General features: G+C 38.7%; 2 protein-coding genes across 5 annotated transcripts in view; one reads left to right on the top strand and one right to left on the bottom strand.

Moving 5' to 3' along the window:
- Positions 1-563: 563 nt before the first annotated feature.
- Positions 564-15,017, bottom strand: pomk (protein O-mannose kinase). Of its 3 annotated transcripts, XM_063477944.1 has the most exons (5): positions 14,921-15,017; positions 13,383-13,584; positions 13,198-13,289; positions 4,612-4,890; positions 564-3,605 (listed from the first exon to the last, which is right to left on the bottom strand). In XM_063477944.1, exons 4-5 carry the CDS (start codon positions 4,888-4,890, stop codon positions 2,835-2,837), a joined length of 1,050 nt encoding a protein of 349 aa, XP_063334014.1. In that variant the 5' UTR covers positions 13,198-13,289; positions 13,383-13,584; positions 14,921-15,017; the 3' UTR covers positions 564-2,834. The 3 variants fall into 3 exon arrangements, with proteins under 3 accessions (XP_063334014.1, XP_063334012.1, XP_063334013.1); XM_063477942.1 differs by lacking the exon at positions 13,383-13,584; XM_063477943.1 differs by lacking the exons at positions 13,198-13,289; positions 13,383-13,584.
- A 179-nt stretch (positions 15,018-15,196) lies between these two features.
- pam (peptidylglycine alpha-amidating monooxygenase) overlaps positions 15,197-15,976 on the top strand; it is a 55,162-nt gene continuing 54,382 nt past the window's right edge. For both annotated transcript variants that reach the window (XM_063477945.1, XM_063477946.1), the window contains exon 1: positions 15,197-15,295. The gene's annotated coding sequence lies outside the window, so the exon portion shown is untranslated. The remainder of the gene's footprint in view (positions 15,296-15,976) is intronic.

Genomic DNA, 15,976 nt, shown 5'->3' on the forward strand with positions numbered 1-15,976 from the left:
CCACTGGCGGCATGTTATCTAATGTGTTAAACTAATTATTTTTTTAAAAGTAACGACTCGAATTTTGCAAATGTAGCGGAGTAAAAGTACAGTTTATTCTTCACAAATGCACTCAAGTAAAAGTAAAAAGTATCGTGCAAAAACGGTACTTTAAAAGTACATTTTTTTCAAAAACTTACTCAAGTAAATGTAACGGAGTAAATGTAACTTGTTACTACCCACCTCTGTATATATATATATATATACACATACATATATAGACACATACATACATATATACATACATATATATATACATATACACATATATATATATATACATACATATGTGTATATATACATATATATATGTGTGTGTGTCTCTCTCTATATATATACACACATATACATATATATATGTATGTGTATATATATATATATGTGTGTATATATATATGTATGTGTGTATATATATAGAGAGAGAGACACACACACACACACACACATATATATATACACATGTATATATATATATATATACACACATGTATATATATATATATATATATATATATATGTGTGTGTGTGTGTGTGTGTATATATAGGCAAGGCAAGTTTATTTATATAGCACAATTCAACAACAAGGTGATTCAAAGTGCTTTACAGAGACATTAAAAACAAAAACAAATAAAAAACATGATTTAAAATTGATTAAGACAAGCAAACAAACAAACAAACAAACAAAACAGTATATAAAATCAAAAATCAAAACAGTAGATAAAATCAGAACAGTAGATAAAATCAGTAGTTAAAATGCAAGTTTTGAAATTTATGCTTAAAAGTGTGGATTTGGTGCTTTATTCAAAAGCAGCTGAGAACAGGTGAGTCTTCAACCTGGATTTAAATAAACTGAGTGTTTCAGCTGATCTGAGGCTTTCTGGGAGTTTGTTCCAGATATAAGGAGCATAAAAGCTGAATATATATATATATATATATATATATATATATACACATACATACATACCCACACACACATATATATATACACATACATACACACACACACACACATATACATACATATATATATATATGACGAAATGTTTCTTCCACTGGAAATGCTACATTCAGATGAACAGAATTAATTTTGAATCAGAATCAATCCTAAATAGTTCAACAAAGCCTACAAGTTGTACATTAAAACCAAGATTTTATAAAAAATATCTCAATATACATGAGCCTAAACCATTAATTACATTTTGTCATGTTACAACCTTATTCCAAAATGGATTAAATTAATTTTCACTCCAAAATTCTACACACAATACCCCATAATGGCAAATATACAAAAGTATTCATAACCTTGTTGAAGCACTTTTGGTACTAATTACAATGTGAAGCCTTTCTGAGTATGATGCTATGAGCTTTTAGTTATAGGCAGTTTTTGAAAATCTTCTTTGCAGAACCTCTCAAGCTCCATCAGGTTGGATGGGAAGCACTGGTATGGGAAGCGCCTTGAGGTGACTGTTGTTGTGATTTGGCGCTATATAAATAAAATTGAATTGAATCGAATTGGTAGAACAGCCATTTTCAGATCTCTCCAAAGAAGTTCATTAAGGTTCAAGTTTGGGCTGTGGTTGGTTCACTCAAGGACATCACTCAAGATAACAAAGTTATTATCTTAGTTGTTACCTTAGATGTGCACTTAGGGTCATTGTCCTCTTGGAAGATGAACATTTAACCTCAGTACATAGACCAGAGCACTCCAGAGAAGGTTATCATTAAGTCTGTACATTGCTGCATTAATCTTTCCCTTGACCCTGAGTAGTCTCCCAGCTCCTGCTGAAAAACATTTAGCACCAGCATGCTTCACTATAGGGATGGTAATGGCCAGGTGATAAGTTGGCATTTAGGGCAATGAGTTCAATCTTTGATTCATCAGCCAGACATTTTTGTTTTTCTTGTTTTTTGAGTGTCCTTCAGGTGCCTTTTTGCAAACTCCAGGCATGCTATCGTGCCATTTAGTGAAAAGTGGCTTCTGTCTTGACACTCTACCATACAGGCCTGATTGGTAGAGTGCAGCAGAAATAGTTGTCTTTCTCCAAGGTTGTCCTCTCTCCACACAACAAGAGCTGGAGCTCTGTCAGGGCTTCTTGGCCCTTCTTTACCAATTGCTCGCATTGGTTGGATGGCTAGCTTTAGGAAGAGTCCTGCTGATTCCAGACTTCTTCCATTTATGGATGACAGAGGCCATCATGTAAATGTGCTCAGTGGGACTTTCAATGCTGCAGAATTTTTTTTTTGTACCGTTCTCCAGATCTATGCCTCAACACAACCCTGACTTCGAGGACCACAGACAATTCGTTGGACTTTTTTTCTTGGTTTGTGCTCCGACATGCACTATAAACTATGGGACAGGTGTGTACCTTTCCAAATCATGTCTAATCAACTGAAATCACCACAGGTGGACCTCAGTCAAGTTGTAGAAACAACTGACAAATGATCAATGAAAATAGAATGCAGCTGAAATCAATTTTGATTGATACTGCAAAGGCTGTGAATACTTATACACTCCAAGAATTTCAAGGAAACCTTTTTTTTTTTTTTCTTTTTTTTTTTAACTGCCCTTATGGGGTATTATGTATAGAATTTCGAGGTGAAAACTCCATGGTATGCCCTGGCTGATATTATTAAGAACTCCAGCTCTATCATCATCTTTTTAAACATACAGAAATATTTGCTGAAAGACTGACAGACAGAATAAGTGAAGTGCATTTATTAAAGTACAAGAGATAGCCAAACCGTAGCTTGGACTGTTCTTGTATATTGATAGTCTCTTCAAATGAGGCATTACTCTACAGCATATCTCTAAACCCAGCACTGTCTCGTACCATGCTGCTGTAGACTGATTTGTAAACCTTCAAAACATCAAAAGCTGAAGGGCGGTCGGTGGGATCCTTCTTCTTGCACTTCTCATGGATCTGAAAAAGATGGAAATGGACTAAATCCCCGCCAGGTACCTTTCCCATAAGGAACCACGTCACATCCGGGATCTTCCAAATATCGGTGTTCTCATCATACTCTGGCATGAGATTGTCTGAAAATGGCTTTCCATTGTTTCTGAATGGCCATAGCTGCTCTGGGGCAACAAAATCTCCAGTGAGCTCCCGATGGCCACATTTCACTAACAAGTTTCTGGACATATCCACTTCAGGAAGTGCATCAAGGTCATTCACTACTAGATGAAAGTCATTTGTCAGTAGAAATTGGGACAGAGTTTTCTCAAGGCTGTTTGAATCGCACATAACTCGTCGCCCAACTGGGCTGTTATGAAGGTAATGGAGGATAGCGACGTAATCTATAGCTAGCCTCAGCCGCATCTCCCAATTGTTGTGTTGCTGGTGCTGCTCTTTTTCAAGAACACCATCCAGATTAAGCAATGAGCCAAACGGGTGGTGTTCTGTCAAAATGATGTGCTCTTCAAGGCAAAACCCCACCAATTGAACCACCTGGGGGCTCTGCAGGGCCTGTAACATTGACAATCCATGGAGAAAATCCTCCAAGTAATTGAGAGATGATAGCCTTGACAGAGCTACCTTCTGGCCTCTCCACTCTGCCAAATAAACCTGAGGAAAGAAAACCAAATAGATGAGATTCACAAGGTCTACTGACTGTTGCCAATGATAAAACTTAATATTTTTAACAAAATCTGTATTATCCGTTTTAACTGTACAAACCTGCCATATATTACTTTATGACATAATCAATTATTTTAGCTTGATTTATGCTTTGTTTCTTCTTCTTTTTGTATGTCCTGTCCGACACTGTAGCAGTTAGAACCAGAATTATTGTCTGAAGGCCAAGAAAAATGCCCAACAGATTTATTTTACCAAGTAGACCATTACGGCTTTTGCTATACTGGTCCACTTGATTGTCATATTTTATTCAATCTTATTATTATTATTATCATCAATTTTATTTTATTAAAATACAATAAAATCAAATAGCAGCTCCCCTGTTGACCCCCATAGTCACCCCCATTCCCCAGAAGCCATCAAGAGCAGGGGGCCCAGCCGACTCAGACACGGGCCCACACACAGTAGCACCACCAAGCCCCACAGAGCATGGGGCGACCCACCCGACTCCACTGCAGAGGTAAATTACACCCACTTCAGCATTTAGTGAATTCAGTGAAAAGACTACATGAGGCAATAGACATCCAGGTTGAGTTCATCCTCCACCTCTGCACCTCCTCAAGAGGCACTCTCAAGAGCTCATGAGAGATTTATACTTTTTCATGGCAACGAATGTGAATGTTACAATTAAGTTACAAGCAATATGCCCTAAAACTTTCTTTTTTGAACATTAAACAATGTGGGACCTGTATAACATCAGTGTGCTTTGTATTTTGTTGTGACATGTTGTCCAGTGTCACAACTATAATATACTTTGTTCATTTGTTATAAAATATGATAAAGTTGCTAAAGTTACAATGGGAAATGGGGAATTAACATGGAATCTCTTGACATTACATTTATTTGATACACATACAAACTTAGCCAATACACACACACACACACACACACACACACATATATATATATATATAAATATATATAAAAATCTGTCTACCTTCTTCACTGCTCCCTGGTCAATCAGCTTCAGCTCGTGTACTTCAGCGTTTATTTGTGAACACTGGAGCCAGGCGGTGCAGTCTTTCATGGTTGGCATTTTAAAGTGTTGAGGCACACAGCCCACCAGAGGTGAAACTTGCAAACCAGGCTGATACACAGAGTCCAGATAGAGGTAAATGAAGATATTGGTAAGCAGGAAAGCAGCAGCACATATTCCAACTACTGGAACAATGTAGGCCACAGTAGTCCTGCTGCGCTGACCCACTGTGCCCTGCATCTAAAATAAAAAGAGGAATGACAAAAGGGATATTGTAAGTGTACTAATTACAGCTACAGATATTAAAGACTAGCACAACACAAGGCTGAAAAGCAGTATTTTCCTGCCTTATTCTCACACCCTTTGGCCATTGTGGTCAGAGGTATATTGTGTGGTCATCTGTACCTGCTGTGTAGCCTTAACAATGGTGTGTGGTGGTCCTGTGGTACCATCCTGGTTAAAGTAGTAAATGTTGGAAAATAGTTTTTCTTTAAAGCTTTTCAGGAAAAATATCCACTAGCCTATCTATTTTCTTATTCTCCCAGCATTAACAAATGTAACGAAGTAACAAATTACTTACTTTAAAATGGTGAACACACCATTCATTTTGGTGTGCTCAACTTTATTACTAGGAATAAATCCAAAACAAATCTATACCAGGGACAGAGGTAATGTTCTTGATAACTGTACATCTACTTTTGTGCCAGCCACTCATAGTCACTATTTTTCAAATCTCAGCTGTGTTTCATCATGAGTGGCTGACTGACTGTCCCTGTCAATTCCTGTCATGTCTTAAAACCAAGTGCTTTGACAAAGTAGTTGTGAAGCAGTGAAAAAAGTGGTTAGTGAGAAATACTTGTGTGAACTTGTTTCTTTGAATTTGACATCATGTACACTGTGACATTACTGTTTAGTCTGGCTAAAGATGAAACAAGACAGCTGGGCGCAAGCAACACATTCCATGCAAAGTAACTCAGCTGATGTCAGACAAGTATGAAACGTCTACAATATAACTGAGTATATCATGCAAATCCTCTTGAATATAATTATTAAATAATTTCTGTCAAATTTCTCCTGTACATTAACAATGACCTTTCAGAATAAACACAAACAAGTCACAAACCATGAAAAAAAGAAAAGAAACAAAAAATCATTGTCTTTTACAATCTTTGGTAGGAATATGTGCAACTACTCGACCTGTACAACTCATCCACCAAATGCACAGTACACGGTGCAATAGTTGCACCCTTTTGCACATCCTCTACAGCAGCCGTCCCCAACCTTTTTTGCACCACGGACCGGTTTAATGTCAGACAATATTTTCACGGATCGACCATGGATAAATACAACAAAATAAAATTATACGAACAAGACAAATTTTGTGGTATTTTGTAAATATAATAATAAACGCGAATTCACTGTGTAATTGTGTAACTTTATTAGCAGCGTCCTCCTGAAATGCGGCAACAAGATTGAGAGTAACATCCTCCTCTCTGCCCCTTAATGCTCTGTGGTCGCTATGGTAACGCGTAAATATTTCTTTCAAAATAAGACACACAACAACTATAACACAGGAAAAGACCCAGGGAAACCGAGTTAACGATAAAAACCCTGAAAACCATAAATTTCACACCCGAGCCTCAACTCTTGCGGCCCGGTACCGAATGACTTGGTCCCGCTGCTCTACAGAGAAAATAACAAATAACAAATTTTTACAGTTTAGAGATAAAATATCAATCATGTGTTTTTTAATCTCTGTAATATTCTGGATATTTATAATTGAGCTATTTGCATACATTAAAGCTATTCCTCATTTTTTGTAACTTTGTAATGTATTGAATTGTATTTAATTTAGTTCAGTCTGTTACTGTTTTTATTGTCTTGGAGCTTCAGAATACTTAAAGTATTCTGATTCTGATATTGTGTCCTAAATGTTATGTAACCATCTGCCACCAGATGGAGTGTTGTTATTGAGATACACCTGGATCTATTAATCTCTGCTTCATGTTTTTGTGAACACTATTAGAATGAGTTCACAGATACCGGCAGCTGAAATTAGTTTTCTCCAAAAGGTGAATGGGCACTCCCTTAGCGACAGGGTGAGGTATTCACTCATTATGGAGGGGTTCAGAGTAGAACTGCTAGTCCTCCACATCAAACGGAGACGGCTAAGGTGGTTCTCTCCTAAGTAGGGTGTTCCAACTAAGCATGTCTTACCAAGAGGAGGCCCCGGCATAGACTCAGAAGACTTAGAGACTTCCATCTCCCGCTGAGGATGCTTAAGAACTTTTACCTCTGCACCATTGAGAGCATCCAGATGGGGAAACATCTGCACCTGGTATGGGAACAGCACCAAGTAGGACAGACGAGATCTTCAAAAAGTGGTGTGCTTAGCCAAACGGATCATTTGCTATAGGGCTGCCACGATTAGTCGACTAGTCACGATTACGTTGACTATCAAAATCGTCGACGACTAATTTAATAGTTGATGCGTTGTTTGAAGCGTTGTAAGATCCCAAAAGACGCAGGAATAAGTAGTAGGATTTAAGAGTGTAATAACGGACTGAAACAGAAGATGGCAGCAATGCATGTACAAGGATGCCAGCTGCCGTTAAACCCCGAAGAAGAAGAAGCAGTGTCCGGTATCGTAGCTGTGTCCAAATTCAGGAACCGCATCCTCCTGTGCCCGCATTTGTAGGCCGATTACGTTACAGCGACACGACGAAGACTGTCCAAATTCGAAGACTTCCCGAGATTTCCCCAGATTTGAAAGATGGGTCGGGTGTATACTTCGTGGCCCAACCTATCCCAGAATTCATAGCACGGCCCTGCTCAGTTTCCAACAATGGCAACAGCTAGTTAGCTTTAATATTACTCTTATTATTCTTTCTGGGTCACAAAATAAACGTTTAACATATTTTCAGGCGAGAATGTAGCTGTGTAAACTTCAAATATCTGCTCAGTTTATCAAGACACCACATATTTTCAAAAGCGCTCCGACGTTTTCGGAGACGTCTGTTACCCACCAGCTCAATATGTAGCCGGGGTTCAAGGCTCACTAGAGCTGGTGAGAACACCGGACTCCCGGCAAATCGTTTTCAAACCCACCACCATTTTTCGCTACTCAGGTTAAGCATGATATATAAGTCACTTAGATAACTTAAAAATGTTATTGTTTGGCTTTTTTCAGTATTTTATTTGTTCTTGAGTAAACCGGTTTGGCTGAGATTAAAATTATAGTTTTTACAGAGCTGAATAAACGTCAAGCAGACAACTGATTATCAGAAGTGTGAGATGCTCGAGAATATACTCCGGTGTCCTGTTATATTTTAGATAGCAAGGAGCAGACGGCTGAGTTTATTAAACTCCACCGAAACAATCTGCAAATTTCATTAAAATTTAATAAACTATCATCTTGTCTTTAGTTTTAGTTAGCAGATACCTTACACACTTAAAGCTGTAAGCTAATGATAGCTATATAAGAGCAGATGCATGCTGGTGCAATAAGCTGTACATTTTATGTCCAATGGACGCATAATCTGATTAGTCGAGTAATTGCAAAAATAATTGGTGACTAGTCAACTAGCAAAAAAATCGTTTGTGGCAGCCCTAATTCGCTATGAGCTTAATTACCTTCGGTCCATGTACACTAAGTGGTGCAAGACCAAAGCCAGGAAGATTATGAAGGATCGCTCTCATCTCAACAATGGACTCTTCTCACTTCTGAGTTCTGGGGAGCACTTCTACTCCCTCAAGGCCAAAACAGAGAGAGTGAGGAGGAGCTTCTTCCCTCAGGCTATTCGGTCCCTGAACCTTGTGTAGGACTGGACTCTCTCTCTCTCTCACTACTATACATCAGGAACTATTTATTCCACTGCAAACTGTTACTCTGCACACTCTCTACTTGCACACTGTTTATTTGCAAACTTTTATAATTTCTTAAATTTGTTTATCTGCACATTCTATTTTTTTTAATGATTTTTTTTAACCTTTAATTTTATTGTGCATTTTTTACAGTTAATTTTTAAATTTTACATTTGTATATTATGTAAATTACTTGCTAGTTTAGTTTTATGTTTACTTTTATGTCTACGTTTAGCTTTTTTATGATTCGGCATTGCACAGCAACAAGCATTTCATTGCATGTCGTACTATGTAAGATTGTGTATGTGACAAATAAAATTTGAATTTGAATTTGTATTTGTATTTGTATATCTGAGACACTTTTCCATAGAGTCTAACTACGACATGTTTTTTCATAGGGTCTAACAAAAGCCACTCATCCAAACATAAACTTGTTTGAATGAGTATTTCAAACAGGCTATTGCAAGCAGAAACTGATGAATATGGGCGCCACCTACTTAGTGAGGAGAAAAGTGGGACTGACCACCAGGGCCCTAAAGGTGAGAGAGGCCCTTGCAAGACTGGAACCAAAAGTTTGTTTTTATTGCCGACCTGTCAATACCTCATTAATGTGTTTTTGTAGCTGCAATACACTACAGGGAGCTACAGAGGCAGTATCGCCTATATCGTCTGCCAAAACTGCTCACAATATTAATGAAGTATGTAGTGTGAACGGCAAAGCAGGAGGACAGAACAAAAAAACAAATAAAGTTAAATGCAGTCTGTGCAAAGCTGTGCTTTTGTTCCAAAACAGCAATAATACAGTGTACGAGCATTTAAAATGCTGAAGAAGCTTCTCGAATAAGAAGTAAAACGTCTTCAAGAAACTTAAAGAAGTCTGGTCGCTTTTCTTTCCAAGCTCCTTAGATTACCACCAACCTACACAGACATATAAACGCTGTTACTGTTTGTACAGTAATGTTTATGTTAGCTATCCTGTTGGACCTTCCCAGGATGATGCTTGATAAGTGAACATCATTACAGTTTTGTTAGTTAATGAGTGAAATGCAATATTAAACCATTAAAAAGGAGTAGCTATACTGTCTCCTAGTTTGTTTGTTTTCCACTCACATTAATATTAGCATTTCTTCTGAATAGTAAACTCTTCTACCTAACGTTAGGTAGTTGATCTGTGAGTCCAACAATATCAATAATTCGGAAACTTGTTACTCTGGATTAGAAAAAAAATCTTTTTGATTTAATTTGAAGCTTTTATTTGAACTTATGGACAGAAGCCATTTTTGATTTTCTATTTGCACTATTTTTTTGTTTAAATACTACTAGCACTTTAATTTGTATTATCTAACATTTGTATTTATTTCATTTTATTCTTACGGTCTTATTGAGTAATGTTAAAAATACATTTGATTATTTTCAAATTCCTATGTTTCCTGTCAGCCCACCCTTTGCAGCTATAACAGCCTCAGGTCTTCTGGGAAGGCATTCCACAAGGTTTAGGAGTGTGTTTATGGGAATTTTTGACCATTTTTCCAAAAGCACATTTGTGAAGTCAAGCACTGATGTTGGACAAGAATGACTAGCTCACAGGCAGGCTCTAATTTATCCCAAAGGTGTTCTATCAGGTTGAGGTCAAGATTCTGTGCAGGCCAGTCATGTTCTTCCATACCAAATTCCCTCATCCATGTCTTTATGGAGCTTGCTTTGTGACTGGTTCGGATAGATGTTGGAACAGGAATGGGCCACCCCCAAATTGTTAGGAGCATGAAATTATCCAAAAGATACTGCTATGCTAAAGCATTAAGAGTTCCATTCAATGGAACCAACATCAGCTCCTGAAAAACAACCCTGCACTCTCTATGCACCCATCTATCTGCTGTTAGGGCAGCAGGGCAGTTCGAGGAAGACGGTACATTGCAGTCTGATGAAATTAGCATAAAACCACACAATGACATTGCTTATTAAATAACAAAACCAAGCAAATAGGTAGCATAGCATATAGAAAGTCACTTATATGACGAGGAATGGTTTATTTTGCATTTATCAGTTCTAATGAAACAGACAAACACACAAGACAAGTCAACTGCTGTATATAGTAGGAGAAATAATTTATTCATACCCTGCCAAATTGTATGGTATATGAACACTAATTACCACTATAGAGTGCTGTATACAGTTGTCAGATCTATTATGTTTTTATAAATTAATAATAGTAATAAAAAACACGTAAGAGATATGGATGAAGAATGAAAGGGGAATCAAAGAGAGGGATACTACATCTGCACCATGTCAACCGTTGACCTGTGTGGATGTTTGTAAAACTAATTCTAAAACAGATTAATGCATGTAAAAATGGCATGTTTTTAAAATTTATCTGAACATGTTTGAACCAGAATCCAAAGAGGAGGAAATAGGTGGCACGAACAGTTACAGCTATAAAGATGAGTAAGACTAGAAAAGCAGTACATTAACGGCAGTCCACTACATATACTAACGAAAAACTGTGCTCTCTGGACTTATTGGGGGATTTAAAAGTGAAATTTTAAAAACTTTTAAAAACAAGCTATCTTAACAAGCAGTGTTTATTTTGCCAAGTTGTAATGGTGTATTTGGAAAATGGTTTTAAAATGTTGACCTAAAATTTGTACTCTCGGGAAATGCTAAATGTGCCAAGTTTAAGTGTCTAAAAATCAAACAATCAGACAAACAAAAAAACTAAGACTAAAACAGATTCTTTACTTGCAGAGAAAACAAATATTTTTGGTAAACACGGTTTAAGTTAAAGTATTTAAAAATGGACATGAGAACTATCATGCTTAAAGTATAATAATAAACCCACATTAAAGAAGTTGTCACTACCCGATCCGTACCGGAAACCCGATCGGTACCCCGCATGCGCGAAAGGCGTCTACTTCCGGTCGAAGTGTTTTACGATAGTTACGGATCAGAGTATCTGTTAAGATGTTAAGAATAATAAGTATCTCTTAAAATGTTTCTAATAATGAAACATTTCAAGATAATGTAGACAAAAACGAAAAATAAAAACATAGTTACGGATCAGGACTCCCCGATCCTTACTGCGCATGTGCAAAGTCGGACCGTACAAATCGGGTCTACCCGATCCGTACCGCGCATGTGCAGGGCTTTTCTTCTTCATCTGTTTGTTTAATGGCAGTTTACTCCCCAGTGTACGAGGATACTGCCACCTGCTGACCGAGCGAATGAACCCTATTGTAAACTGAATTAGCGTCATTACAAACGTGTGTTAAATTTGATTTAGTGATAGTCGTGTTTATGCTTGTCTGTGTGGAGAGGATTGATTGGAATAGTGATGATGTCGTCCGCTATCACTGTCAATTGTTAGTAAGCAGTTCATCTGACTGATGAATCTTCACGTGACATATTACAAAGTCTGTATTATTAACTCTGTAATTAGGTGCCATTCTTATTTTACGGCGCTGTTGTTCAATCGGGGAACGCTCTCTATTGAGGAGAAAAGCATGAATTTGTTTGTATACGGATTATCCATTGTTTAAATGTCCCGGTAGTCGAAAAGGAGGCAGAGCTGTTGAGAAATGCTAGGAGCTAATTGGGCGTGTCACTACCCGATCCGTACCGGAAACCCGATCGGTACCCCGCATGCGCGAAAGGTGTCTACTTCCGGTCGAAGCGTTTTACGATAGTTACGGGTCAGAGTATCTGTTAAGATGTTAAGAATAATAAGTATCTCTTAAAATGTTTCCAATAATGAAACATTTCAATATAATGTAGACAAAAACGAAAAATAAAAAGATAGTTACGGACCAGGACTCCCCGATCCTTACTGCGCATGTGCAAAGTCGGACCGTACAAATCGGGTCTACCCGATCCGTACCGGGCATGTGCAGGGGTTTTCTTCTTCTTCTGTTCGTTTAATGGCAGTTTACTCCCCAGTGTACGAGGATACTGCCACCTGCTGACCGAGCGAATGAACCCTATTATAAACTGAATTACCGTCATTTCAAATGGGTGTTAAATCTGATTTAGTGATAGTCCAGTGTGTTTAGGCTTGTCTGTGTGGAGAGGATTGATTGGAATAGTGATGATGATTTCCACTATCACTGTCAATTGTCAGTAAACACTTCATCTGGCTGATGAATCTACACGTGAGATATTACAAAGTCTGTATTATTAAGTCTGTAATTAGGCGCCATTCTTCTTATTTTACGGAGCTGTTATTCATTCGGGGAATGCTCTCTGTTGAGGAGAAAAGCATGAATTTATTTGTATACGGGGGTATCCATTGTTTAAATGTCCCGGTAGTCAAAAAGGAGGCAGAGCTGTTGAGAAATGCTAGGAGCTAACTGGGCGCTAACCGTATCATTCAAATATATTGAATGTCGCAATGCTGGCAAGGACAGGAAGTGACGTAAGATTTGCGCATGCGGGGTACCGATCGGGTTTCCGGTACGGATCGGGTAGTGACAGGGCGCTAACCGTATCATTCAAATATATTAGCTGTGTCCAAATTCATGGGCTGCATCCTCCTGAGGACCCGGCCAAACAATAACATTTTTAGGTTGTCTAAGTGACTTATATATAACGTTTAACCCGAGTTTAACCGTTTAACCCGAGTAGCAAAAGTCGGCGGTGATCTGAAAATGATGTGCCGGGAGTTGTGCCGACCTTACACCAAGCGGACCTTACCTTCGGATGAGGAGTCAAGTCGCTCTTTGTAAAGTGTTTTCCTTCTTGACCAGTGAGAACTTCAGTTCGATAAAAGTTCACTATCGCATCCGCTGTGTGTACAGGAAAAGTGTTTTCAGTCATTGTCGCAAATAAATCAGAAAAATAAAGAGAAAACAAAGAACTGAAAAACGTCAACTAGGCACCTTGTCTGTACTGTCACTGGTCGTGTCCAAATTCATGGGCTGCATCCTCCTGAGGACCGGGCCTTCGCAATCTAAGTGGGCCGGGTCCTCAGACGGTCGGGTAGGCCGGAAGTAAACGGCAGTGAAATTGGACGGTCCAGCCTTCTGATTAACGTCACCGCTGTCTCGGTGGAGTTTAATAAACTCGGCCGTCTGCTCCTTGCTATATAAAATATAACAGGACACTGGAGTAAATTCTCGACCATCTCACACTTCTGTTTAATCAGTTTTCTGTTTGACGTTTAGTCAGCTGTATAAAAACCAAGGAGGAACCCACTCGGGGGTTTAATAAAGTTTTATTTTATCTAATCTAATCTAATAACTTTAATCTCAGCCAAACCGATTTACTCACGAACAAACAAAACACTGTAAAAGCCCAACAATAGCATTTTTAGGTTGTCTCAGGTTATATTTCATGATTATACTTATATACTACGTTTAACCCGAGTAGCAAAAGTCCGCGGTGATCTGAAAATGATGTGCCGGGAGTTGTGCCGTTCTCGGCGGCTTCAGTGACCCTCGAGCTCCCGGCTCGCTATCGAGCTGGTGGGTAGCAGGCGTCTCCGAAAACGTCGAAGCACTTTTCCAAATATGCGATATCTTGATAAACCGAGCAGATATTTGATGTTTACACAGCTACTTTCTCGCCTGAAAATATGTTAAAAGTTTATTTTGTGACCCAGAAAAATTAATAAGAGTAATTTTAAAACGTAGTACCGGCCGCCATTACCGGAAACTAGAGTTTGGCTGGGCCGCGCTATGAATTCTGGGATATGATGGGCAAAGAAGGATACATCAGACCGCATTTGTAGACCGATTACGTCACAGCGACGCGCCGAAGGCTGTCCAAATTCATAGGCTGCTCCGAATGCAGCCGACAAATGGGTCCTCATTTTCTCCGAATTTGAGGATGGGTCTGATGTATCCTTCTTTGCCCATCATATCCCAGAATTCATAGCGCGGCCCAGCCAAACTCTAGTTTCCGGTAATGGCGGCCAATTTCACTGCCGTTTACTTCCGGCCTACCCGACTGTCTGAGGACCCGGCCCACTTAGATTGCGAAGGCCCGGTCCTCAGGAGGATGCAGCCCATGAATTTGGACACGACCCTCGAATGTCGCAATGTTTGCAAAGAGAGGAAGTGACGTAAGATTTGCGCATGCGGGGTACCGATCGGGTTTCCGGTACGGATCGGGTAGTGACAGAAGTAATTAAATACCACAGATGGCGGCAGGCATAAAATAGTGGCCTTTGGGCATGCGTAAGACTTTGACTACGTGCATTTCAGCGCGTGATATTCTCCGCACGGTTTTAAAATGGAACAAATGTGCAAATGTAAAATAATTTCATGTTAAGTTATATTACAACAATGAGATACAGCTAAATGGTGTCAGGCAGAGCAATCTTACGTTTAGCTAATGTAGACCAATAACACAAGGAAGCCCACATAGAGGTGATGAAGCATATCTATTAATTAGCGTTATTTACGAAGATGCCTACCGTAACTAGGGTTCACATGGTGTTATGACTCAGGAGGCACTTTTTGACGATAGCAACATGTCTGCTACCCCATCCACCATCAACCGTATCAAGAAAAAAACTTCCTCTCAGATTTCCAGAATAAAAGCACAGTAGTTCACCGAACTAAAAATGACTTACCCAAAATATTCAGTTTTTATTCCCCATATTCAAGTTTCAGGGGTTGCAATAACTACACTGTGACGAAGCCTTTCTGAGTCTGTATGAAAATAATAAATAATGAAATGTCTGCTTTTACTCTGAAAAGTGAAAGTGTGGACGCCACTGCTTATGCTCAAGGAAGCATAGGTTATTACAATAACAGGCGAGTGGAAGACGCCGAGTGCCAGCGTGCAGGTACCTTTTCACTTTCAAAATTCATATCTTCAGAATCTTTAATCAAGCTCTATAGTACTTTTGCTATTGTAGTGAAACTGATAACCTGACAAAAAACGAATCAGCTTAACAGATGGCGGGCGTTAGCTTATGTGGAAAACCGATGTGAAAGTTGCCTTTTTAGTAACCTGATAAGGTAGACTAAGTTGTAGGAACCCCTTAGCTACATTTTTCTTTAGATTTCGCTTGATTAGATATAGGGTCATGTATATGTATCGATTCGTTAAATCGATGCATTTTCCCTTTGTAGCTTCCGGTCTATGTTCAGGCGTGACATATGTTTAGTCGTAACGCCAGTGCTATTTTTGCATTATTAAAAACAAACGCTCAATCAATCAATCAATCACTCAAATAAATAAAAATCATAAATTCTCACGTAATAGCTACACGCTTGTCGTTATAGGCACCGACCAGATGTCATGTCATAAAATGTATCTAAGAACGTGTCTACCCTTATATTGCAATGATTTTTTGTTTTTTAAAAGATGCTTAATGTTAGTATGTACGTAATAGTATACATGTGAAGATGTTCAGTAAGCCTTGCATTGTTTTTGACGTGTGGGAATAGCCCTGTTTCCATAGTTTCCTCCGTCTCCTGGGTTCTGATGTCAACAGAGCTTCCCCTTCTCACTCCTCCTCTGT

The sequence above is a fragment of the Pelmatolapia mariae genome, linkage group LG7 (genome assembly GCF_036321145.2).
Source record: "Pelmatolapia mariae isolate MD_Pm_ZW linkage group LG7, Pm_UMD_F_2, whole genome shotgun sequence".
NCBI classification, from domain to species: Eukaryota; Metazoa; Chordata; class Actinopteri; order Cichliformes; family Cichlidae; genus Pelmatolapia; species Pelmatolapia mariae.